Raw genomic sequence first — 26,724 nt, forward strand, 5'->3', positions numbered from 1 at the left:
GGGAGGGGAAAGGAAAGGAAAGGGGAAAAGGAAAGGAAAGGGGAAAAGGAAAGGAAAGGATGTCGAGGAAAAGTTTTTAATCCTTAAAAAACATAAATATAAAATTATAGCAGAAAAAGGAACTGGAATACAAGTATTACATCCAGAACAATTGGCAGCAGCAGAAGAAAAAGGTATTTCATTTAGTTGATTTACTGTGGTTGTTGATTGTTCTCTAGTCTCACGATAATGGAAGTTGCACATTTTTTTCAATGGGACCTAGAAGCTACTGGAGGTTTGGTTCTCCCGGCAGCAACCCGATGCAAACCAAAAATCTGGAGATCTTTGCACCACTCCAAGATCTGAGGGTTACATACTTCTGAAGGATCTGCAATGTTCCATTGTAAGTGTGACAAAAACTGACAATCAAGTAGCTTATGAACTCAGTGACAATAGCACGTTTATCTCCAAGAGACATTTTATTTGGAAGACATACGGGACCAACTTTTGCTGAAAGCCCTGGTTCCCCTGTCGAAGCTTGTTAGGGATTACAGCAGATTTGGCTCAATGAAAAGCTTCTCTTATTTGCCTGAAATTTCATGAAGCCTTCTCACCAAGTGTACCCACACCAGAATTTCCAGGAGGAAGTAGTTTCTTTTTTAATTTTTATTTATTTATTTATTTTTTTGAGACGGGGTTTCACCATGTTGGTCAGACTGGTCTCGAACTTCCGACCTCAGGTAATCCACCTGCCTTGGCCTCCCAAAGTGCTGGGATTACAGGCGTGCGCCACCACACCCAGCCCAGAAGTAGTTTCTTAATGTAATTTTCTCAAGTGGAACAGCATATTGTATGGAATGTGTGAATTCTGACTGTTGGTACTTGTATATGCTTTGGATTTCCTAGAGAATCTGGCAAGCAAACAGATTAAACCCTGGATATTCTGATAGTAACCTTGACCAAGCAGTTATGAATCAATCATACATGAAAGATGGCATCACCACAAAGGATGTCATTCATGAGAGTGGAAATAGTGACCTAATACCAGGTTCTGCCACACTGTTAAATCCTTGTGGGTATTTAATCAAAGGAATAAAATCAAATGAAATTTACTGGACTATTCACATCACTCTAGAAACAGAATTTTTTACTTTAGCTTTAAAACAACCTTAAATCAGACCTTCTATGATGACCTGATCAGGAAAGCTGTGAAGTCTTTCATGCAGGAAATAATTTTACCACTTTGCTTGTAAATCAGAGTTTTAAATGTCACACACTACTTTCTTTGCCCCTAGGATATGGAAGGTTTTAAATGTCCTGATTGCCAGAGTTCTATGTTCAATGATTACAGTTTTGTTTTTACCAGTTTTGCTAAGAAGCAGCCAACAGCAGAGCTGCTTAAGAAAAATGAAAAAAAAATGCAAAATTAGAAAACACATAGAAGGGAAGGGAGTGCTTTCTAGAGATTGATACCCCAGGCCCATGCTTTCCGGAACCATCACCTTGTCACTGTAAAAAGACCCAGATGTACCACAGTTTAATCATTTTGAATTGTATGCATTAGTATACCAAGGAGCTAGATATACCTTACATGGATACTGTCTTCCTTGTTTAAGTATTCTATACCACTCTTGCTGTAAAAATGGAGTGCTTATAGAAAAAGCAAACAAACCAACCAACCTTTTACTATGTGAAACTTTGTAACACTTGTGAAAGCACTTCAGCTTGGTTTATGCATAGTGTAATATTTCCCCAAGTACCATCCAAAATTCCGCATAGAACTTTCATCCTCATTAGGTGCTGGCCTCAGCCTTACCACTGAGGACATTAAATTGCTGCCAGAATTTTACATCCTATTACCTCCATTTTCTAGATATTCTCTACTAATGTTATCAAAACAAGTTTCTACTTCTTTCTGCAATAGCAATTAAAGATTTTTCCATCTATGAGTTGAGTCTTAAGAAAATGATTGCAATTATGCATTTTGCATATTACGATTTTAACATTATTGGTGCCTGCATTTGCAGCCCTGATTTCTTTCCTTACCATGTTGCCCCCCTCCCTACAATAACATTTACCTCCTGTAATAAAGCATAGTGTTAAAAAAAATACAAAGTCTAGGGGAAACAATTATTATTTGCATATATTATGATGGCCCACATTAAAAAAAAACCTAATAGACTCTAAATATCAATAGGCTCTCAAATATCAATTATTAGAATTAGTAAGAGAGTTTACTAAGGTTACTGAAGATAAAATCGATATGCAGAAATTAACTGTATTTCCATAATATAAGCAATAATGAACTAAAATTCAATCCTAAGCATCAACAGCATTTAAAATAGCAACAAAAAATATAAAGTCCCTACAAATAAATATAACCAAAAAAATGTGCAATTCTTTCATAGGAAGTATTATAAAACTACATTGATGCTTTGGATAGGGAGACTCAATGTCGCAAAAATGTCATTCTTCTCTTACTAATCTACATACACAAGGCAATTTCAAAAAAATTCCTTCAAGGGTTTTTAATGGAACTTCATATGTACTTCTCAAATTTATAAAATGAAAGAGTCTAGTACAGCCAAGACTTTTTAGAGAAGAAAAAATGTGAAAACTTACTCTAACAGATACCAAGACTTATAAAGCTACTGAAGGTATCAGTACAGGAATTTTTAAAAAACTGAACAACTGAACATAATAGAGAGTATAAAAACAAGCCTGCGGTTATTGATAAGACACTGTAGATCAGTGGGGAAAGGAGAGACTGTTAAACAACAGCCTACAACACTTTCACTACAAATGGGAAAACATTAAAATTGGATCTTTACATCCCACCACAAACAAAAATAAAATCCAAGTGGACTAAAGACTCTATATAATAGACAAAACATGTCTTTTAAAAAAAGATAAGAATATTTTTGTGATCTCAGGATACATAAGAACTTCTTAAGGCATCAAGAAGTAAACAATGACAAATTACACACTAAAATGAAAGACGTGTTCATCAAGAGATACCACAAAAAGAATGAAAACATAAGCCACAAACTGAGAAAACATATCTTCAAAACACATATTTAATAAGGAATTGATATCCAAAATATAATTTTGAAAAAGCACTTCCTGCAAAATCACTAAGATAAAGAGAAATCAATTAATAAAAAATTAAATAAAAAATTGGGCAAAATGAGGTCATTTCTTAGAAATATATTACTTAGGAACACATACATAAATGGCAAAAACTCAACTACTATTTTAGAAATAGGTAGAGACTAAAATACAACTAAATCTTTCAAGTTTTATTAAGGCATAATTAATGAAACTACTATAGGAAAAAACACTAGGCAAATGGTATTTTTATTGATGGGACAATCTAATATAATAAATATATGAATTCTCTCACAAATTATTTCATTAGCTTAATACAATTCCAGTTAAAATTCCAGTAAGAGTTTTTTTGGGGAAACTTAGCAAATTTATTAAGAAACTTCACGGAAAATTTTGAAAGCTAAAAGGCAAAGAAGAGAGCTTCTTTATCAGATAATAAAATATATTACAAAGCAATAGTAATGAAAGCAGTGTGGTATCAGCATAGAGATGATAAATAGACCAATGCAACAGAATAGAAAGCCTAGAAACAAACCTATTTCATACGAAAGTTAATAGAGATGCATCATATTTTGTGGGATATACATTTACATCATTTAGTAAAGAATGTTAGGAAAACTGGCTTACCACATGAGGAAAAATACTGTTAGAATCCTTGATTATCTCCAACTAGACTAAAGATCTAAATGTAAAAAATAAGTTGTGTGAAAGTTGTCAGAATCAAAATTGTGTAGCTTGTGTTAAAAACTCCGACAAATAGAGCCAGGGATGGCCATAAAGGAAGGGTTCTCAAGGCAAACCCCTGATAAAAATTATCACAAGAGACTCTCCAAAAAACACAATCCTGCACAAAGGTCACCACAACCTTACACAGAAAAAATATTTCTGTGACAACATCTGCCTACCAACTGCCTGTCCAACCAAGCCAAGGATAATTATCTTAAACAATTATGTAATCCTCCTAATTTTTCCTTTAACGGCCTTTTTCTTTCTTTACCTTCCTGAATAGATACATAATTTACTATGGCAAGTGTATTCCCATTGCAGTGCCTATTCCTGAATAAACATCATTTTCTTTTAGGGAGTATCTGTTACTAGATTGATAATTTAAAAATAAGAAAATGGGCTGGATGTGGTGGCTCATGCCTATAATCCCAGCACTTTGGGAGGCCGAGGGGCAGGAGGACTGCTTAAACCTAGGAGTTCAAGACCAGCCTGAGCAACAAAGTGAGGCCCCGTCTCTATAAAAACTTAAAAAAAAAAAAAATTAGCTAGGCATGGTGGTGCATGTCTGTCACCTCAGGTACACAGAAGCCCAAGACAAAAGGATTGCTTGAGCCCAGGAGGTCAATGCTGTAGTGATCCGTGTTCATGCAACTGCACTCCAGCCTGGACTACAGAGTGAACCTCTGTCTCAAAAAACATAAAAATAAAATAAAAATAGTGTAAAAGAATAATCTTAAGACAGAAAATTTCTAAAATAAGATTTTTTAAAAGTACAATCTTTAAAGGAAAAAATTTAATAGATATGACTACATTAAAATTAAAGATGTGTCTTCAATGAAGGACTCGACTTACAAAGTTAACAGAGAGGTGCCAGGCTGGGAAAAGACATTTGCAACTTTTATAACTTATAAAGGATTAATATTTAGAATAGACAAGGAACTACCAATCAACAACTTAAAAACAGAAAGAGTGGAATGGAAAAAAAAACTGGCAAAAGTTATAAATAGGCAATGCACAGAAGGGAAATCTGAACAGATAAGAGATGCTGAACTTCACTATGAGAAAAATGCACAATAAAACACGAATAAGTACCATTTTAAATTCATCAAATTGGCAAACATTACAAACTAAGGTATTAACAAATCCTCACAGGATTATGGGGAACTGACAAGTCTCATGTTGAAGCTGAATTGGTACATTTTCAGAGTAACCTTTCAGTGGACACAAAAATTATGGGCCTACCTACTATTTGGCTCACATACAGAAAGACACTGTAGACAAGACTAATCTCTCATCACAACAGGAAGAACCTAGAAGGCTCTGCAGAATAGCTTCATTGGAAAGGGAAGCTGGAGTGCCATATCAACAGACATCACGATGTCAGAATAACAGCGCCAACTGAGCTGTCCATGGTCCTGACTACCATACCTCCCCCACCCCACTCAGATGAGTTAGTCCTTAGTTTCTCATTTTCCTGACCATGTGTCAGGAACATCTTCTGTGCTCCACTGTCACTAGCCCAACGGACCTTTTACACATTACCGCTTGAATCACCGCTGGCCAGGTCAGTGACACAAAGCCCACCTGCTTCATAGTTAAAATGTTGATAAAAATAGCAAACAAGGCCGGGCATGGTGGCTTATGTGGTGGCTCACACCTTGGGAGCCCGAGGCGGGTGGATCACCTGAGGTCAGAGTTCGAGACCAGCCCAACCAATATGGTGAAACCCTGTCTCTACTAAAAATACAAAAATTAGCCAGGCGTGGTGGCTGCACCTGTAATACCAGCTATTCAGGAGGCTGAGATGGGAAAATTGCTTGAACCTGGGAGGTGGAAGTTTCAGTGAGTTGAGATCGTGCCACTGCTCCCTAGACTGGGCAACAGAGCGAGACTTCCTCTCAAAAAACAAAACAAAACAAAAAAAACGCTGGGCGCCGTGGCTTACACCTGTAATCCCAGCACTTTGGGATGCTGAGAGGGGTGGATCAGGTCAGGAGATTGAGACCATCCTGGATAACACGATGAAACCCCATCTCTACTAAAACTACAAAAAAACAAAAAATTGGTCAGGATGGTGGTGCGTGCCTGTAGTTCCAGCTACTCAGGAGGCTGAGGCAGGAGAATCCCTTGAACTCAGCGGGTGAAGGTTGCAGTGAGCCGAGATCTCACCACCGCACTCCAGCCTGGGCGACAGAGCGAGACTCCATCTCAAAAAAAAAAAAAAAATGTAAACAAAAGACATTTTAAACCATGTATTGAAAAATGTTTTAATTTGAGTGAGTTTAAAAGAGAGAGGAGAGACAGAGAGACCACTTAAGAGATGAAGAATAGGCTGAGCATGGTGGCTCATGCCTACAATCCCAACACTTTGGAATGCCAAGGCAGGAGGATAACTTGAGGCCACAAGTTTGGGACCAGCCTGGGCAACATGGCAAGACCCTAACTCTACAAAAAAGAAAAAAATTTAAAAATTAGCCAGGCATGGTGACACTTGCCTGTAGTCTCAGCTACTTGGGAGGCTGAGGTAAGAGGATCCCTTGAACCCAGGAGTTGGGAGGCTACAGTGAGCTATGATTGTGCCACTGCTCTCCACTCCTGGGTAACAGAGTGAGACCTTGTCTCTAAAAAGAACAAAAAAAGAGATGAACAATGAAAATGAGAGACAAAGAGGAAGTACATGAGAATATACAGTACTGAACTGTGAGTTCCAAACAGGCAGATATTTTTATCTGTTTTGTTTCACTAACCCCCTATGCCAAGAATAATTACTGGCAGACAGTAAGTGGATTATAAAATAAGATGAATGAATCACTAGACACAGACATACAAGAAATTCACCTTGAAATCCATTCTGTGGCCTTTCAGTCTTCTACAATTTAAAACTGTTAAACTGTTCTGCAGCTCTAAGTTATTATCTGTGTTGAGCTCCTGATTTTAGATACAGAAATATACTGTAACTTCAATTATTTATAAGTAAATGAAGTCTTTCTCATTCATATTTTTCCCATTTGCTAATTCATCAATTTGACTCCATATCCTATTTTCATTATTCTTTATGGATTTCATTAGTTTCCATCTTCAGATGTGAATCCATTTCAGACAGCCTATATAAAGATCCTCATCTGACTCCCTCTCTCTTCCTGGAATTGGGAAGCATTCTACAATAAAATGTAATTTTAAATTAACTATACTTTTAAATGTCATAAAGTCATAAAATCTTGACCCTGCTTACCTGAGAATATGGAATAAGTGTTTCAAACTGTTGATGAAGTTCCAATAGCTGAATTAACTCTGTATGTTTTTTGGCATTTTCTCTAACTATATCAATATAATGTTCAGGATTTTCCGCAAATGAATATGCAGCATCTTTACTACTGAATGTGTAATATTTTTCTTTATATTTTAAAATTCCAATTGCTGGATTTCCTGAAAATAAAAAAAGAATTAGATATTGATCACTTATGAAATATTGTTATTCTGGCCGGGCATGGTGGCTCACACCTGTAATCCCAGCACTTTGGGAGGCCAAAGCAGGCAGACCACCTGTCAGGAGTTTGAGACCAGCATGACCAACATGGTGAAGCCCTGTATCTACTAAAAATACAAAAATTAGATGGGCGTGGTGGTAGGCACATGTAATCCAAGCTATTCGAGAGGCTGAGCAGGAGAATAGCTTGAACCTGGGAGACAGAGGTTGCCCTGAGCTGAGATTATGCCATTGCATTCCAGCCCGGGTAACAGAGCGAGACTCTGTCTCAAAAAAAAAAAAAGAAAAAAAGAAAGAAAGAAAAAGAAATACTGTTATTCTGTGTTTGTAATATACCCATAGAGCCATTCCCCATCCACTCCATTTTTTTTTTTTTTTTTTTTTTTTTTGGAGACAATGTCACACTCTTATCACCCAGGCTAGAGCGCAGTGGCACAATCTCAACTTACTGCAGCATCGACCTCCCAGACTCAAGTGATCCTCCTGCCTTAGCCTCCCAGGTAGCTGGGACTACAGGCATGTGCCATCACACCTAGCTAATCTTTCTTGTATTTTTTGTAGAGATGGGTATTCACCATGTCACCCAGGCTGGTCTCAAACTCCTGGACTCAAGCAATCTTCTCACCTCAGCCTCGCAAAACGCTAGGATTACAGGCATGAACCACCACTCCTGACCCTTCCACTCCCCCACTTTTTTTTTTTTTTTTTTTTTTTTGAGACAAAGTCTCACTGTCACTGAGGCCGGAGTGCAGTAGCATGTTCTCAGCTCACTGTAACTTCTGTCTCCCGGGTTCAAGCAATTCTCCTGTCTCAGCCTCCTGAGTAGCTGGGACTACAAGCACACGCCACCACACCTGGTTAAATTTTGTATTTTTAGTAAAAACGGGGTTTCACCATAGTAGTCTCAAACTCCTAACCTCAGGTGATCCCCTCACCTCCGCCTCCCAAAGTGCTAGGATTATAGGTGTGAGCCACTGCACCCGGCCCTTCCACTCCATTTTTAACATATCACTTATGCTTTTATTTTGCTAAAATGTTATAACTAGCATTTTAATTTATACATTTTGAGTGGTATCATGTAAAATTCATATTAATTACATATATTTTTATTTTTATGTTAAAGTATGATTTTAAATTGTATTTTATATAAAAATACTTTCCACTATCCAGATATAATAATTTTAAAAATCTTTTATGAAAAACCACTTACTCATCTGGCAGATTGTTCAAAGCTACTTAAACTAAACTAACTGCTGCAAGGACTGTTTTTAAAATAATTCAGTAAGAACTACAAAAATGGAACATCTTTCCCAAAATGCAAATTTGCATGTTAGCAAATATTTTCCACTGTAAAAAGACAGATTATAATTAAACATCCACATAGTTTGTGGAAGTTGTATTAGAAAGAGTAACACTGTCTTATTCACTTATTCTTTCATTTATCCAACAAATAGTTATTGACCTTGTTCTTGGTGTTACGGCTATAGAAGAAAACAAATTCCCTTCTCTCAAAAAATCACAAATATATTGTAGGCAACAGAGTGACAAGTTCTACATGAAAAAAATAACAAAGCAGGTTAAATACATAGTAAAAGGAAGAAATGTGCAATTGATACTTTGGGTGATTAGGGAAGGCTGAATAAAATAAGGCGCAAGGCGAGTAGTGACCTGGGAGGCAGAGCTTTCCTAACAGAGTTGCAAAGACTCTGAGGTGAAAGTTGGCTTCGATTGTTCAACAACAGCAAGAAAGCCAGTGCCACGGGAGTGGAGCAAACGAGGGAAAGCGTGGTAGGCCATGAAGTCAGTGAAGGCATCTAAAAAGGACCTTCATTGGTAAGCCCCAGTGTTATACTGGGATTTAAGCCATGTGGTCTCCACTCCCACATGGAATAAATGAAGTTCTACAGAATTCATCTGAGGTAATGCAGGTTGCTGCTGCCCAGAAAATAATGAAGTAGAAATCACGTAGTAAGCAGAAATAGTCAGAATTCGCTTATTCAGAGAGGAATCTGAAACTCACGGCCCCAAGAGCTCTTCTACTTTTCTACTTTACCCTCTTTCTTAGACCCATAGTTAGGAGAGGCTGGAAGGGACCATACAGACCTCCTGGTTGATCCTTTCTATTTTCCTGAGGGGAAACTGAGGTCCACAGAAGGTGTGAGATTTCAAAAAGGTTACCTAGTTCACTAAGGATACAGACCAGGCTTTTCTGAACCCTAGCCCATAGCTTTTTCAACCACATGCATACATCTCTTTTTCCCCTTCTTATTTGTGTGAAACAGGGAAGGAAGGAAGGGAGGGAGGGAGGGAGGGAGGGAGGGGGAGGGGGGAGGGAGGGGGGAGAGGCGAGGAAGAGGGGAGGGGAGGGGAGGGGAGGGAAGGAGGCAGGGAGAAGAAAGAAAAGAAATGGAAACTATCTGCATTCCATTACATATTTCTGCATGGCTCTTGATTATTTTCTCCCCAGTATTAGTGACCCTCACTGGGCCTCAGAATATTACTCACTCAATTTCCCACAGTAAATATTTTGTTATTCTCATTATCAAAAATGTACTAAGATTTTTTGAATAAGCCAATTGTGTGTTCTCTCTAGCCTGTATACACACAATCCCAATAATTATTTTTAATGAAAAAATACTCAATAGTGAAACATAACAAATTTTTTAAAATAATGAAGAAAGAAGGAAAATAAGGTTAATGGTGTAAAATAAATAAGACACAATCTTGTCACACTGTTTTCATTCTAGCCCTAGCACGCTTTTTCTTATTCACAATTCACACAGCACTTTTTGGATAATTTATTTCATCTCTATCTCTGAATTATTATTTATTTTCGAGAAGCACTAATAATATATATACCATGAAGAAATTTTACTTGATAAACTATTAGCCACTTCCTTATAGGGGTCTAACAGAGAAATCCTGATCTATGCCAGTGAAATATAACTGCAAAGTGACAAAGAATATTTTTTAACAAATACCTCAGTCAAATAAGTATCGCTCTTTCAATAATTGCTTTGGAAGATAATACATTTTTAGTAGTGTTGTGTAACATTTTTTTTGTTTTGTTTTGTTTTTGACATGCAGTCTTGCTTTGTTGCCCAGCTGAAATGCAGTGGTGTGATCTCTGCTCACTGCAATCTCTGCCTCCCTGGTTCAGGTGATTCTCATGCCTCAGTCTCCTGAGTAGCTGGGACTATAGGTATGTGCCACCACACCTGGATAATTTTTGTATTTTTAGTAAAGACATGGTTCCACCACATTGGCTTGGCTGCTCTCCAATCCTGACCTCAAGTGATCCACCCGTCTTGGCCTCCCAAAGTGCTGGGATTACAGGCGTGAGCCACCACGTCTGGCCAATGTCATGTAACATTTCTAGAATTCTTAATTCGGCATATGAGTCATTCCCTTTCTATGGTACTACAGCATCCATATTTCATAATATATATACACCTTCCATTACTTATCATGTATAATTTCTTGCTTATGTCAGTCTACCAGAGCACCTCCAAAATGAAGACTTTGTCTGGATTAACTTTGTAGCTCCTTTGCTAGTTCACCATTAGATTCCATAAAGTTTTTAAAGTGAACACTCAAGTGAAATGGCAGTACTCCATATAAAGAAAAAATTGGGGAAAGGAGAACAGTCTTATTTTCAATGATATACCTGGAAGGAGAACACCATCTGCTGCAGCAAACGTGTAAGCACAAAATCCCCGATACTGAATTAACAGTTTATCAAAATTTGCTGTTGTTTCTGGGAAAAGCCACTCTAGTTTTCTGAAATCTGCCACATTTACTCTATCTTCTAAAATAAAAGAGAACAAGAAAAGCTTTAATTCAGTGAGAAGGTTAAATTTCCAAAATAAATCAGCAATAGCTCATAAACATTACCTTTTTTATTGTTTTGTACTTTTCCCAATTGACAAAAACTTGATATTCACAAAACCAGACTTATGAGGAAGTCTATTCAAGCAAAGAAGTACAACTGACCTCAGCGACATATAATGTCACATAAGTTTCTGGAGCAAACTTGGAGGTAGGACTTTGCTCCAGAATGAAGAATAGAAAGGAGAGACCATTTCTGACAAGCATGCATTGCTGCTGAGAGAAAAGCTGACTGGGGTACTTCCAAAAGAGTGTGTAATGCTTCCTGCTGCTGCCAGGTAAATAACCCAAGGAACTGAGCAGAATCGACTGGCTGCTAGGTGACCCAGACAGAGATAGATTGACCTCATTCAATATAGTGTTGTTCTTAATAATATACTAGGTGGCAAAATGTGTTTCATATGATGCTTATAAACCAGGACTATTGTTTCTTGAAACAACAGAAGGTTCTGAGCAAAGACAGTCAAAAAAATGTCTGTTACTTGATTTTAATAACAAGGTGTATAATTTTTGTTCTTTATATTTTTTAAAATTCTTCCTACTGTTGGTTAGCTTACCTATTTACATTTGATAAGCAAACTGAATAAATTTTTACACAAATAATACCACGTATTTATAAAACATTGTTCCAAAAGTTTCTTAGCTTTCACAATCCCACCTATACTTCTATGCCTGGTTCTAAACCCAAAAAGCAAGCACCACAAATGATCTTGTGGCTACCACTAAAAGTAAATGCATAATTTACAGAAAATAAATCATCTCTCTTTTTTCCTGATATGCCTAAAAGCCTCTAGCAATGACAATATGTGGCAGGTGTCAATGAAATTCTTTTAGGAGAACACTGGATCACCCAATTCACTGTAGCAGTAATTTAATAGTGTTCTGGTGAATAAAAAGTTCTGATGTGCCAGGCATGGTGGCTCATGCCTGTAATCCCAGCACAATGGTAGGCTGATGCAGGTGGATCACCTGAGATCAAGAGTTTGAGACCAGCCTGAGCAACGTGGTGAAACCCCATCTGTACTAAAAATACAAAATTAGCCAGGATTGGTGGCTCATGCCTATAATGCAAGCTACTTGGGAGGCTCAGGCAGGAGAATCGCTTGAACCCAGGAGGCAGAGGTTGTGGTGAGCCGAGATTGCGCCATTGCGCTCCAGTCTGGGCAACTAGAGTGAGACTCTGTCTCAAAAAAAACATTCTGGGCCGGGCGCGGTGGCTCAAGCCTGTAATCCCAGCACTTTGGGAGGCCGAGGCGGGTGGATCACGAGGTCAAGAGATCGAGACCATCCTGGTCAACATGGTGAAACCCTGTCTCTACTAAAAATACAAAAAATTAACTGGGCATGGTGGCGCATGCCTGTAATCCCAGCTACTCAGGAGGCTGAGGCAGGAGAATTGCCTGAACCCAGGAGGCGGAGGTTGCGGTGAGCCGAGATCGCGCCATTGCACTCCAGCCTGGGTAACATGAGTGAAACTCCATCTCAAAAAACAAACAAACAAACAAACAAACAAACAAAACATTCTGACATATGGTAGAAAATGACACATCTAAATCTAGGAAGTTGCTGGTAAACAGTCTCGCCAATATGGTTAACTTAATATTCACTGTTGAAGCTACCTTAACTTTTTGATTTAATATTTGCTTAGATACACTGTTTTAATGAAATGAGTAATAAAAACCTTGAACTGAAAAGATATTTTTTAGTTTCTGATTTAGTTTTCACTTTTTATGTATTCTAATAGTTTAAGAAATCACGACTATTTTCCATCGTTACAAAAATAGAATTTGAAAAGAAAAATCATAGAGTAAATTATTAATTTCATTTTCCAGAACAACTCTCTTGTTAGGCAACATCAACATCTCAAGTCTCACGATCCTTTGTGGCATTCTTTATAAATGTTAAATTGTCTTTAGCTAAGATAGAAGAGTCTAAAATGGTTAAAAGTTTATTGATAAAGATTTTCTTTCTGTAAGAATCAATGCATCTTCCAAAGGCCTAAATAAGCTCAATTAATTTTACAGGGATAGTGTAATAACCTACCCTGGGCTAGCAAAACTGACTCCATTTTAGCTGTAAACTCCAACCTGGCTTCCTCCTCCTTACCACAGCCCCTTTGGGTGCATAACTGGGTCATGCTGCACTGAAAAGCATTGAAGGTACTGTTCTTAACACTTGTAACCATTGTAACTGCGTCCTGCTTGGCATACCTCCCCCCTGCTATTGTAAGAAAAAAGTTTCCCTTTGATCATTGTGTAGAAGGAGACTGATAGCTCCCCTGCTTGGTAATTGTATGGAAACCACCTGTGCCCGCAGCCCCTTCCTCTAACCTGCTTTTCTGCTTCTGTAAAATTCTGCTTCAGCTAGGTACTCCCCTCCCCTACCTAAATCAAGGTATAAAAGATAATCAGGCCCCTTCCTCCGGGCCGAGAGAATTTTGAGTGGTAGCCGTCTCTTGGTCGCTGGCTAATTAATAAAGGACTCTTAATTTGTAACTCAGAGCATGGCACGTTCCTTCTAACTTGCCCGGTTACTAGAGTGGCCGTCACCACTAAAACAGACATTATGTAGGCCAAGGCCCTGCTGGCCAAAACTTCAGCACAAAAAACTAAGTTAATTACTGTCACTCAGGCCCTCCAATAAAATAGAAATAAACACATCAACAGTTACACTGACAACAAGTATGCCTTTACAACTATACATATTCATAAAACTATTTACCAGGAGCACAAGCTTCTCACTTCAACTAAAAAAACTATCAAAAAGGGCCTAAATAAGCTCAATTAATTTTACAGGGATAACATTTATTGGTTTGTAAATTCTCAACTTGAATCTGAGGTAGATACCTAACAACATTCTAAGGAAATTGAGCTCTATTTCCAACAAAATACCAAGGAATAATATTCTTTTCTCCAACAAATCAATAATAAAATCACTAGGACTGCAATAAAACACATCTGCACAAAAAATCATTGTTAACCAAAACATGAATGATAACACTAGAAATGTAGGAATGGTTACTGCTAGATAGTAAGTTATTCACATTACATAGTTTCTGTTTTCCACCTGTCCTCTCATGAACATTAGTGCTTTTTTTGGAGTCGGGGAGGGATGGAGTCTCATTCTATCACCCAGGCTGGAGTGCGGTAGTATGATCCCAGCCCACTGCAACCTCTGCCTCCTGGGTTCAAGCAATTCTCCTGCCTCAGCCTCCTGAGTAGCTAGCATTACAGGAGCATACCACCATGCCTGACTAATATTTGTATTTTTAGTAGAGACAGAGTTTTGCCATATTGGCCAGGTTGGCCTCAAACTTCTGGCCTCAGGTGATCCACCCGCCTCGGCCTCCCAAAGTGCTGGGAGCCACTGCACCCACCCCTCATTAGTACTTTACAATCAAGAAAAATGTTTAATGCTTTATCAGAAAGATATAACATGAAAATTTTAGAACAAAAGAGTGACTTTGTTCTAGAGGCAATTTTAAAAAGAACAGAAAATAATGGATGATTTTCATTACCCATGTGTTCTTTCATTCTACACATATCAGTTTTCACAGTAACTACATTGAGATAATGTTGAATTACTCTCTCAGGAAAGAATATTTCGTGAGCATCCAGGAATGGCTGAAGGTGAGTGAATAAATTACTGAGGACACCAACTATGACAGTTTCGTCTTGGAAGCTGGTCCACAGAGTGGAAAGTGCAATGAAGATAGGCTAAGAAAGAGGAAAAAAAATGTTCAAAATGTAACTGTGTAATAAAATTATAAATTACTGTCCTCTTTAAGATAAATACAGTTGTTATTTGTAAAGAAGTTAGTTAATTCTCCCTAAGTGAAAGTCATATGAATTTAAATAATAGATTTTAGATAGAAATTTAACTCATAAATTATGATATACCTGGAAAATAAACTTGCATTATGAGAAATAAATTATGAGAAAATACACTTGCATTTTATTTCAAGGCATTTTATTTTGGTATGATTATTATAAAGTTAATTTACTTTAAAAAGCCAAATACATGTGATCACCTAAGAAAGATTATGGGCTCTTCATCTCAAAAAACCAAGGGAAAAATCTCTTAAAAAAAAATAGGGCCTGGGGCAGTGGCTCATGCCTGTAATCCCAGCACTTTGGGAGGCTGAGGCGGGCAGATCACCTGAGGTTAGGAGTTCAAGACTAGCCTGGCCAACATGGCGAAACCCTGTCTTTACTAAAAATACAAAATCAGCCAGGCATGGTGGCATGTGCCTGTAATCCCAGCTACTTGGGAGGCTGAGGCAGGAGAACTACTTGAAGCCGGGAGATGGAGGTTGCAGGGAGCTGAGGTCAGGCATTGCACTCCAGCCTGGCTGACAAGAACGAAACTACATCTCAAAAAAAAAAAAAAGAGAGAGAGAGAAAGTGGGACAACATGGCAACATAGAAAAGCTCCCCCCACCCACTCGGCTAGGACACCAGGTTAACAACTATCTACAAAGAAAAAACACCTTCATAAGTACCAAAAATCAGATGTGTTTAGAGGGGAATGAACACAACAGTGTCACTGAAGACCTTTTTTTTTTTTTTTTTTTAAAGACAGGGTTTCACCATGTTGGTCAGGCTGGTCTTGAACTCGCGACCTCAGGTGATCCATCCGCCTTGGTCTCCAAAGTGCCTGGATTACAGGCGTGAGCCACCATGCCCGGCCTGAAGACCATTTTTGTGTTTGTTTTCCTGGCTGATCATCTAATAAAATGTAACAATATTAAGAAAGTAAAATTTAAAAGCTAAATATGACTCATTATAATTAGATTTATCTGGCCCAATCATCACTCAAAAGAACCTGGAAAGTACAGAGACATATCTTAGGGCGTGTTTTGTGAGCTGCAAGTTAAAGATTTTAGGCCACTGAGATATGTTTCTTATTCATATTAAAGGTCATTGACTTATAGAACACATGAAAAATCAACAAGGCCCCATATGTAAGCTAAACAATTTGGCCTTTTGTTTCTTGGGTTTTAAACTAAATACTAGGCATGACTGCAGAGAGTTATCACAGCCTCATATCCTCTATAACAATACTGCATGTACATTTTATACCACCTTTTCCAGATAAGGTTTGCCAGGTTTGTCCATAAAATGGTGCAGATAATGACAAATCAATATAAGTGCAGGCCTGGTAAACAAAATGATTATTATCTGTCTTTTCAGGAAGGTCACGAGTTATATCATCTCTTGTACTAGAGCCAATTTCTGACTGGCTCCTATGAATACATTTTCAGCCTAGTACTATGATTATTTCTGTTGTCACAGCCAATACGGATATGGTTATCATACTACACAGCTGCAGTTCCTTTAGTAGCAGTTGCTTATGTAGGGGAATTCTCTCATTCAACTTAAAGCATACTATTACTACAAAATAACCATAAAGAGCAGGATCAACTTATGCAAAACTAACATTATATTTTTAGAAATTAAATATAATTATAATGACTTGCAATCCAATACTATAGGGCTCAACAGGAAATTTACCGTTAAGGTAAAGGTTTATGACAAATACTTACAAAGACTTGTGATGTTGGGACGGCTGTCTTTGATTTTACGGTCATTTTTAGTTGTTCCAGATGAGCTCCTAACTGTTTTGTCATCATTTCTACTTCTTGAGCACCGGTAATTATGTCTGACTGTGAAAACAACATAATTTGCATTAATATCTTTATAATTCTACTATAAAAATCATATGTATTTCAGACCATGCCTGCTTCCTACATCCACTGAAGGTATGCTCGACGACAGCCAGAAGTCTGTTCTCTGCGGTATCCTCAACCCCTAGAACAGTACCAGCATGTCTGGTGCTTACCAGATATTTGTGAGATGGATGAATCTTTTGAAATACAATGGATATACTTTTTTTAAAATGTATACAGGTATTCTTAGATTTAAATATAATTGCGTTCTTGAGAAATGAATCCTCAAGAATCCATTTTTATATAGCTGTTATTTTCCTATTCCTCAATGATAAAATTAATTAGGCATTCCTCTGAAAACTATGTTGATAACAAGATTTAATAAAATCACATTGAGAAAAACCTGTTAGGAGTGAGCCAGCAGGGCACTGCAGGTTGGCAGGCTAGTGAGATCTCACCTTGTGATGTATGATATATGGTTTAGGGGATGACCAGAATCCCTGTACTGAATCAGGGGATATTTTTGAAGACCCTGTCATATAAAGTTCATCACTGAAATGACTCACAAGGCAGTATAATATTGTTTTCTTGATTTGAAAGTATCAAAGGAATTTGCTAAGGTTAAAGACTTGCTTACTATGAATGCAAAACTGAAATGAACTAGAAAAGCGTTTGATGAAGCAAACTATGGATCTTGATACCTTCTGTACTTTCTGAAACTTCATTATCTTCTGGAGAAAGTACATATATTAACTGTATATTTTCTATAGTAAGGTCCTGATAGATATTAGCCATGTACATGAAAGATGAAGAAACAAAAAGTTTTCAGCTTTTATTTCCATGCCTTCAATTTTCAGGTGATCTTTGGGCCTTTATTTGACTACATTTATATAAGCATACTTGAACTACTTGTTGGGTTTCAATGATCACACATAATAAGTTAAAGTACCAGCCAGGCACAATGGCTCATGCCTGTAATCCCAGCATTTCGGGAGGCCAAGGCAGGTGGATCACGAGGTCAAGAGATCGAGACCATCCTGGCCAACATGGTGAAACCCAGTCTCTACTAAAAATACAAAAATTAGCTGAGCATAGTGGCGTGCATCTGTAGTCCCAGCTACTCAGGAGGCTGAGGCAAGAGAATCACCTGAACCTGGGACTTGGAGGTTGCAGTGAGCCAAGATCGTACCACTGCACTCCAGCCTGGCAACAGAGTGAGACTCCTTCTCAAAAAAAAAAAAAAAAACGTTAAAGCATCTTATAAACCATTTGTTGCTTTCTGACTTTTGACTATCTAAAGGGTGAAGCAGTATTTATGTGTTAACTGTATTTGTGCCATTGTAAGCTATACTGTAGGTATTTATTACGCAAGATCTAAATGACATCTTTGACTTTATGATAACTAAGACATGCTTCATGTATCCTAAAGTTTTTAGGCAACAGTAAACTGAAAGGTTAATAAAGGTAGTGAGCTGGTTTGTGATCCTTCTAAGGAGGTGATATAGAAAAATACAGTTTGTAAGGATTTTTATCTGCCTTAAAAGAAAATTTGTCTTAATATTCTTTTCTTCATATAACAAGAGTGACTTTTTTTTTTTTCAAGAAACTAAAAGTTTCATGTGAATGCTTTTGTGTTCAGGCATTTTTGATTTAAAACCATCTGATGGTTTTAGATGGTGGCTCACACATGTACATACCACCACTTTGGGAGGCTGAGGCGGGCGGATCATGAGGTCAGGAATTCGAGACCAACCTCACCAACATAGTGAAACCCCTTCCCTACTAAAAATACAAAATATTAGCTGGACATGGCCTGTAATCCCAGCTACTCAGGAAGCTGGGGCAGGAGAATTGCTTGAACCCTGGAGGCAGAGGTTTCAGTGAGCTGAGATCATGCCATTGCATTCCAGCCTAGTCGACAATGCGAGACTCCGTCTCAAAAAAAAAAAAAAAAAAAAAAAAAAAGCCTGTTACCTTTTAGGAGAACTCATTCTCCCATATCACATTTAATCTTCTCAGAATAAATGCTTTCAGTAGCAACAATAGTTTTAAAAATTGATGACAGGATAAGCATTTGGGATAGTTTTTATTTATATGTTTGTAAGTACTTGTTCATTGTGGAAATGTGTACTTGACTAAAACATAAATGGCTATGGAAACTGCTTTTGTATTTCAGGATATACAGGTTTGTGTGTATTTAGCTTATTGTAAAGCCTTTAGCTTAAAAATAAGGATTAAAATTGCACTTAAATAGATCACTGAATTTTTGCTATTGTGAAACTGAACTTTTCTTGTGACACAAACATTATAAATCAACACTTGGGAAACTTTTACTTTCTTAATCTATTGATACAAAGAATAAAGTATGAAAAATTAAACAGAAAAAATCACATTGAACAAGGCATAAAATCTTAAAAATCACAGCATTTAAAGAAAAACAATATGTTTGATACAACTATGATGGTCGGAAAACAGGTTGCTAAACACTGAATTTGAAATAATTATATTTATTCTTACTCTGTGCTAAGCACCACATTAAACACTTAAAAATACAAAAAGGGATAAATACAAATAAGAAAAGCAAAGAATAGAAAGGTAAGTAAATTGTCTTACTAATAAGACAGTTAATAGGGGATAGCATCATGGTGGACTCCAAACCATCTGAGCCCACAGCCCAGCTCTTAACCATTATACTGTGTTGCCCAAGATGTAACCAGAAATGGTTGTGTGTGGGTTTATGAGTATAGCATAAAAGAATGAAATCTATTTGAAGAGAATAAAGTGCATTTGAATTCTCGACATCTGTATGTAGCCTAATTATATGCTTTCTAGACTATTTTAAATGACAAAAATAATTACTTCATGAGTAATATCAACTATTATCGCTGTATTAAAACAAATGTTTATTCATAAACGTAACATGCTTTAATTTTACTCATACTGCTGTTTAAGCATTTCTCCTCCTCCTGCCTTATTCTTCCATACACTATTATCTATTATATCGAACAGATCTCTTATCTACCCTCACAGAGTTTTTTCCCCTTGCGTGTTTTAAGTTTTGTTATAGGAAATATGAAAATTCAGTCTTTAAAGTCTTTTAAGATTTGTGCAACAGCAACGAGAAACAAATACGTTTGCATATGTTCTCCAAAGTATACGTTGCATTGGACATGCAAACTTACTAAAACCTACAATTAAAAATACTCTAAGGCTGGGTGGTGGCTCACACCTGTAATCCCAGTGCTTTGGGAGGCTAAGGCAGATGGATCACTTGAGGCCAGGAGTTCGAGACCAGACTGGCCAACACGGTGAAACCCCATCGCTACTAAAAATACAAAGAAATTAGCCGGGTGTGGTGGCACATGTCTGTAGTCCCAGCTACTTGGGAGGATGAAGTAGAAGAATCACTTGAACCCCGAGGCAGACGTAAACGGAGGTTGTGCCACTGCACTCCAGCCTGGGTGACAGAGTGAGACCCTGTCTCAAAAAGAAAAAAAAAATACTCTAGACCCCTCCCCCAAGCTGTGTTTGCAGGATCCATTCACAATAGACACACAGAGCTTCTTGCTTTTTTTCTAATAACGTCCTAGAAATTACTCTATTTACTAAAAAGAATTTACTCACAATCATCTAGAGTTGTTTTTTGTTTGTTGTTTTTGTGTTGGTTTTTTTTTTTTGAGATGGAGTTTCACTCTTGTTGCCCAAGCTGGAGTGCAATGGCGTGATCTCAGCTCATTGCAACCTCTGCCTCCCGGATTCAAGCGACTCTCCTGCCTCAGCGTCCTGAATAGCTGGGATTACAGGCACACACCACCACACCTGGCTAATTTTTTTGTATTTTTGGTAGAAATGGGTTTCCTCATGTTAGCCAGGCTGGTCTTGAACTCCTGATCTCAGGTGATCTGCCCGCCTTGGCCTTGAAAGGTGCTGGGATTACAGGCATGAGCCACCAGCCGGGCACATCTAGAGTTTTTAATTATACTATTAGTCTTCTAAATATGCTATCACTTAAAAAAAATTTTCTGTAATATTCAAATGGTTGGCAAAAGCATGTGATCCCAGCATGTTTCTTTGTCTTCGTCCCCTTCCCCCATCTTTTAAATACTTTTTATAAGTTCCTCATGCTTTCTTCCATGTACAATTTTCAACAAGTCTAGTCAAATTTATAGAAGCAGAAATTAGAATGGAATCTCTCATGTTTAATGTTCTTATTACAACAGAAAGAAAATATAATAAAACAAGCATAAATTCCACCTAACTGATGTTTTTACTTGCCTTATCAGGAAAAATCAAGAAGCCCTGTATTGCCTGTTTGTGAATGGGCCCTACCAATATAGTCTTGGGGGAAGAACTCTACAAAAATCTTGACTTACAGGTTTTAACAAATGTTCTGTCAAATGCAACTTTTACTTGCACAATAACATGCAGCTTTCTCTGTCTGGTGTCTGCCTTGCACTTTAAAAGTTCATGGAGGATGGAATTTTATTCTCTCAGTTAAGAGAGTCAACAAGACTCTGATCATCACTCCCTTTTCTAAATATTTCAATGTGTTCACTGCAGCAGATAAAGTCCTGATCAAAACAAAATAATTCACTATCTTACCCAGGCTATTGGTTGGATAATTCACTATCTTACCCAAGCTATATATTGCTTTTTTTTTTTTTTTTTTTTGAGACATAGTCTCATTGCCCAAGCTGGAGTGCAGTGGTGCAATCTCAGCTCACTGCGACCTCTGCCTCCTGGGTCCAAGTGGTTCTCCTAACTCAGCCCAAGTAGCTGGGATTACAGGTGCCTGCCACCATGCCCAGCTAATTTTTGTATTTTTAGTAGAGATGGAGTTTTACCATGTTGGCCAGGCTGGTCTCAAACTCCTGACCTCAGGTGATCTGCCTGCCTCAGCCTCCCAAAGTGCTGGGATTACAGGTGTGAGCCACTGTGCTCAGCCTATATCTGATTTTTTAAATGTTTACATAAACTGACTGAAACTTTGGCAAGAGAGAATTTTTAAAAATCAAAATTGCTACTTTAAAATTTTGAAGTAGTATCTGTTCAAATAATGTGACTTTAAAAAGAATATTCATAGATTTTAACATAGGAAAAATCTTGCCAAAATTTAAATTGATATAGTTTATAATCAGGAGATACTACTGATTAAACCAATATCCATTTCATAATAATTGACCTTAATTGTCACTAAGACAGATTGATGGGGAAGGACTGAATACTTTAAAAACAAAACAAAACAAAACAAAAAAGTCTCTTTGAGCAGAAAAGAATCAGAAAGTTAAGAAAACTCATCCTGATCCTGACTAAAGTCAGTACAAAATGGCCGTAAAGAGTGCTTAGATAAGAAAATTAACTTTCTTAACAACATGAGCAGCAAGGAGCTTGGAAATGAGACACTATATGGAAAAATAAAAGCTCTTCAGCTTGTTTCACTAGACAAATGAAATAACAGCTGTTCTGCTAAGGCCCGAGCAATGATGATGATGATAATCATAAACAATATCATTATCACTTTACTGAGCTGTTGCACTACGCACTATGCTGCCTTATTTTCATAGTGAAGACTACAAATAAACCATTTTACAGATATGGAAACCAAGGCATAGGGAAGTTAAACAACCTCCTTAGGGACATAGATTTAGTAAGTGGCAAAGTCATGATTAGAATTCATATAGTCTGGTTGCAAAGCCCACACTCATCACTTCTACACTTTACTCACTGCTCCTCTCCAGCTGTGAGAAGTAGAACACCAATGAGAATTTAAGACTTGGTTTATTATGATTCATGATTGAAAGCTATGAGAAGATTCTGTATAATGAATGACATCTTCTGCAACGTCCGTACAGTATGTATGACAGTTTCCCAAGGTTCTTTCTTATAATGTTGCCTCTGAATGCAGGTGACAAATGTCAAAGTGAAGTTCTACTCCTGTGGCCTCATATGCACTTCAAAATAAACTGACTACAAAATCCTCTCAATAGGTGACTAGTTACATAAGGCTGATAGCCACAAGATAATGTAAGGGGATATATCTGCCCCAAGAGAGTGACGTGTTTTTTATTATTAATTTATTTATTCTTTTTAGAGATGGGGTCTTGTTTGGCTACCTAAGCTGGAATGCAGTGGCATAACCATAGCTTATGCATCCTCGAACTCCTAGGCTCAAGCAGTTCTCCCACCTCAGCCTCCCAAGTAGCTGGGATTATAGGTTAGTACTACCATACTTGGAAAATGTTATTTTTAGTAGAAACAAGGTCTTGGGATGTTGCCCAGGCTGGTCTGGAATTCTTGGCCTCAAGCAGTTCTCCAACCTCAGCCTCCCAGCTAGTATCCTTCCTTCTGAAGGCAATTGGATAGGCTAGTTGTGAGGACAACCCCTAGTTTGTTGCAATGAAGTCATGTCATCAGGACAGTTAGGTAAGGAGAGAGGACAGACCAAGTGCATCCAATAGTAGTACCAAGTCATTAAAATACAAGTTAAAAAGAAGAGGTGGTCAGAGTACATCCTATTCTATCCCTCAAGAAATTGGCATTCACTCATATAAAAGACAGTTCCACCAATCGAGAGTCTTATAGTTGCTGCAAAACAGACTGTAAAAGTAAACAGTGACGAGTAAGAACATAACTTGCTGTCATGCAGTAATTAACAGACTGTGTTCCTTGCTACCCTAGAGTGTCATGGGGATATCCCTTAGTGAAAAGGTCCTCTAATCCCTTTATGTAGATACCTGTTTTATATTTGTAAAATTCTAAGTTTCTGAGAGAAAGGACACTGTTACTTTTTTAAAAGGTTATAACCACCACTTTACCATATTTTCCAACTCTCTGGGGATACTTTTTGGCTTGTTCATTAGATCTAAAAACACCAGATATAAAAATCTTTTCTGGCTAGGTTTGGTGGCTTATGCCTGCTATGCACCTTGGGAAGCTGAGGCAGGGGGACTGCTTGAGGTCAGATGTTCAAGACCAGCCTAGACAACATAGCAAAACCCCATCTACATTAAAAAAACAAAAACACCTTTTTTTTTTTTTTTTGAGTCAGGGTCTCCCTCTGTCACTCATGCCAAGTGCACTGGTATGATCTTGGCTCACTGCAACCTCTGCCTCCCCAGCTCAAGTGATCCTCAGCCTCTCAAGTAGCTGGGAATACAGGCACATGTTACTATGCCTGGCTAATTTTCATATTTTTTGTAGAGATGGGTTTTTGCCATGCTGGCCAGGCTGGTCTCAAACTCCTACCTCCCAAAGTAATAGGATTGACATTACTTTGAGCCACTGTGCCTGGCCTATGAAAAACCTTTTAAAAAAAATCTTTTTGGCCGGGCACAGTGGCTCATGCCTGTAATCCCAGCACTTTGGGAGGCCAAGGCAGGTGGATCATGAGGTTAGGAGTTCAAGACAACCTGGCCAAAGTGGTGAAACCCTGTGTCTACTAAAAATACAAAAATTAGCCGGGCATAGTGGCAGGTGCCTGTAATCACAGCTACTCGGGAGGCCTGAGGCACAGAATTGCTTGAACCTGGGAGGCAGAGGTTGCAGTGAGCTGAGATCGTGCCACTGCACTCCAGCCTGGGCTACATAGTGAGACACCATCTCGAAAAAAAAAAATATTTTCTACCAGTTGTTACAGTGAGAACAAACAATTACACAAAAATTATTTGAAAGGCAACTACCTGCCAAACAATGTTAGATACTTGCTCTGAATTAAAATACAGTATTACTCACACATATACACTGTTTAACTACACCATGCTAACAATCCTATTATCAAGTACCAAAGATAATGAAAAAATATAAAATAAATTTATACCAAAATATTTTCATTAAACTCTAAACCCAACTTTTCTATTTCTATTTTATTCCTAACCCTACCAAAGCAATATAAACTGAGCAGTTATCCTGATTCTACCTGATGTGGCCTTATAACATATAAAGAGATTGCATTATATGAAAAACTTCAGATCTTATGAACTTAACTCACCAAAATGATCTGAAGGAAGACCTCACATTGTCGTATATTATATAGTGCCTCTTTTAACATATATGGCTGAAGCTCAGCCTTCATGAGTGGGTTGTCGACTGCCTTCTCGAGGACGGCTGTGTAGCAGTATGCCTGGCGCTGGGTCTTCTCAAGCTCATCATCAATATGCTGCAGGGTGGCTGGGATTGCTTCATGGAGAACACCTGGCACTGTTTGTAACAGTATAAAAAGGCAGCCATAAAGGAGACTCAAAATGATTAAGGAGAAAAGGCCTAGAAAGTAGTCACATTTTAAGCATTCAGTTGGGGTTTATTCCCCCTTCAAATTAGTAATAATGAGGCATGTGTTTCATGGGTCCCATAACATAAAGAAAAGAGTCTAACACAAACAAGATCAAACAAAAGATACTATCAGAATGATAACCCAGTTGTAGCAGATCAGCTTTGCTACTAAATACAGAGGAGTTTAGAAAATAAGCAGAGTTTGGAATTATGTGTTGTTAATCATGTCCTTCCAGAAAAGCCACCGGCTCCTCCTTCTGATACCATCTTTTCTAGTTATTGAAAAAAAAAACCAACAAAAAAACGAATGTTTGTTAATAAACTCATCTGGATGGTGAGAAATGACAGAATAGTCTAGCAAGGGAAGGTCATTTATGAAAATGAAAATTTGACTTTTTAGAACAGTTTTTAAAATAGAAAAAATTTCTGTTTTATACTAGATTAGTGATCTGGCGAAGGACACCAACACCTTATCAGTGGGCCTACAGGAGTACCAAATTCATAAGGAAGTTACCTTTTCTGGTAGGTACTTCATTAAATATTTCATAATACTTTCAAACTTATAGATAAATAACGCATTAAGTATATAATAACAAAGAAGATGCACCCGAATTTAGAAATTTGAAATATCTCCTTGTGGATCTTTTCATTCCATTAACTGCAGCAGGAACTGTTTTCAGGAAGACTTTTGTTTTTTAAACAACTAAATTTTACTCCCTCTTGGTTACTGACTTGCAGTAAAGAGCACAAAGCCCCGCTGAACTGGGGAGGTTAGCTTTGAGCAGAACCCTTCATTTCTTTCCCAGATTCACTGTCTCATACTAGCTTCATGGTACATAAAATTTAAAGTCTTGCTTCAGGCAAAAGTAAAAATCACTACACATTATAAACAATAGTAACTTAAGGAAATAGTAAAAAATGCAAATCTTACATTTAAGAATGCCAGTGGTGTGTTATTATTTTCCTCACTGTGCATTTTAAATTTTAAACATATATAACCTTTAGAATTAACCTAATGATATACCTACAATCATCAATGCCTTCTCCTCCTTTTCCACAGTCTCTGTTAAATAAACGAATTCCAGTAACAATCATGGTGAGTTCTTTCAGTTGGCGTTCTTTGTCCTTCTTAGAAAGAGTTAGAAATGTCCCAAGCTCAGCCTGAGGAAAAACACTCTGGAGAGCAGCTAAAATAAACCAGAAAAAAAAGGAAAACAAAGTGACAGAATAAAGATATCAGAAATTAAATAAGTTTTTCTTTCTTTCAGCAGAAAGTCAAGGGTGTGAGTTGCTTATGTAATTCTTTAAATTTCTGACACCTGATTATAGAATATATAACAAAATTGACCATACATCAAAGCTGGACTACTGAGAGTTATGCCATTGCCTCATGTCCATTTTTAATAATTGAACAGCCATTAGTAACTTTTTGGCAATAGGCATGAAAACAACCTTTCTAATTAGGGATTTGAGCCGAAAAATGGATGCTTTAAAATAACTGTGGAAGAGAGCCATAGGAGAGTTAGACATTTTTCCTATTCCTCATTTTAAAGTATGAAAGTGGGCAAAATTTCCTAAGGATAAAACACTGCCCCTTTCC

The 26,724-nt window shown here is 37.6% G+C and overlaps 1 protein-coding gene across 3 annotated transcripts in view; it reads right to left on the reverse strand.

The window, feature by feature from the left end:
• Window positions 1-26,724, reverse strand: part of CFAP206 (cilia and flagella associated protein 206) — a 50,403-nt gene that overhangs the window by 13,803 nt on the left and 9,876 nt on the right. For all 3 annotated transcript variants that reach the window (XM_032275303.1, XM_032275301.1, XM_032275302.1), the window contains exons 6-11: window positions 26,153-26,311; window positions 24,844-25,052; window positions 16,734-16,853; window positions 14,706-14,904; window positions 10,968-11,108; window positions 7,046-7,239 (exon numbers count right to left, since the gene is read on the reverse strand). In XM_032275303.1, coding sequence (XP_032131194.1) covers window positions 7,046-7,239; window positions 10,968-11,108; window positions 14,706-14,904; window positions 16,734-16,853; window positions 24,844-25,052; window positions 26,153-26,311 — 1,022 coding nt within the window. The remainder of the gene's footprint in view (window positions 1-7,045; window positions 7,240-10,967; window positions 11,109-14,705; window positions 14,905-16,733; window positions 16,854-24,843; window positions 25,053-26,152; window positions 26,312-26,724) is intronic.

Source organism: Sapajus apella, unplaced genomic scaffold, assembly GCF_009761245.1.
Source record: "Sapajus apella isolate SASKATOON/1434 unplaced genomic scaffold, GSC_monkey_1.0 scaffold6, whole genome shotgun sequence".
NCBI classification, from domain to species: domain Eukaryota; kingdom Metazoa; phylum Chordata; class Mammalia; order Primates; family Cebidae; genus Sapajus; species Sapajus apella.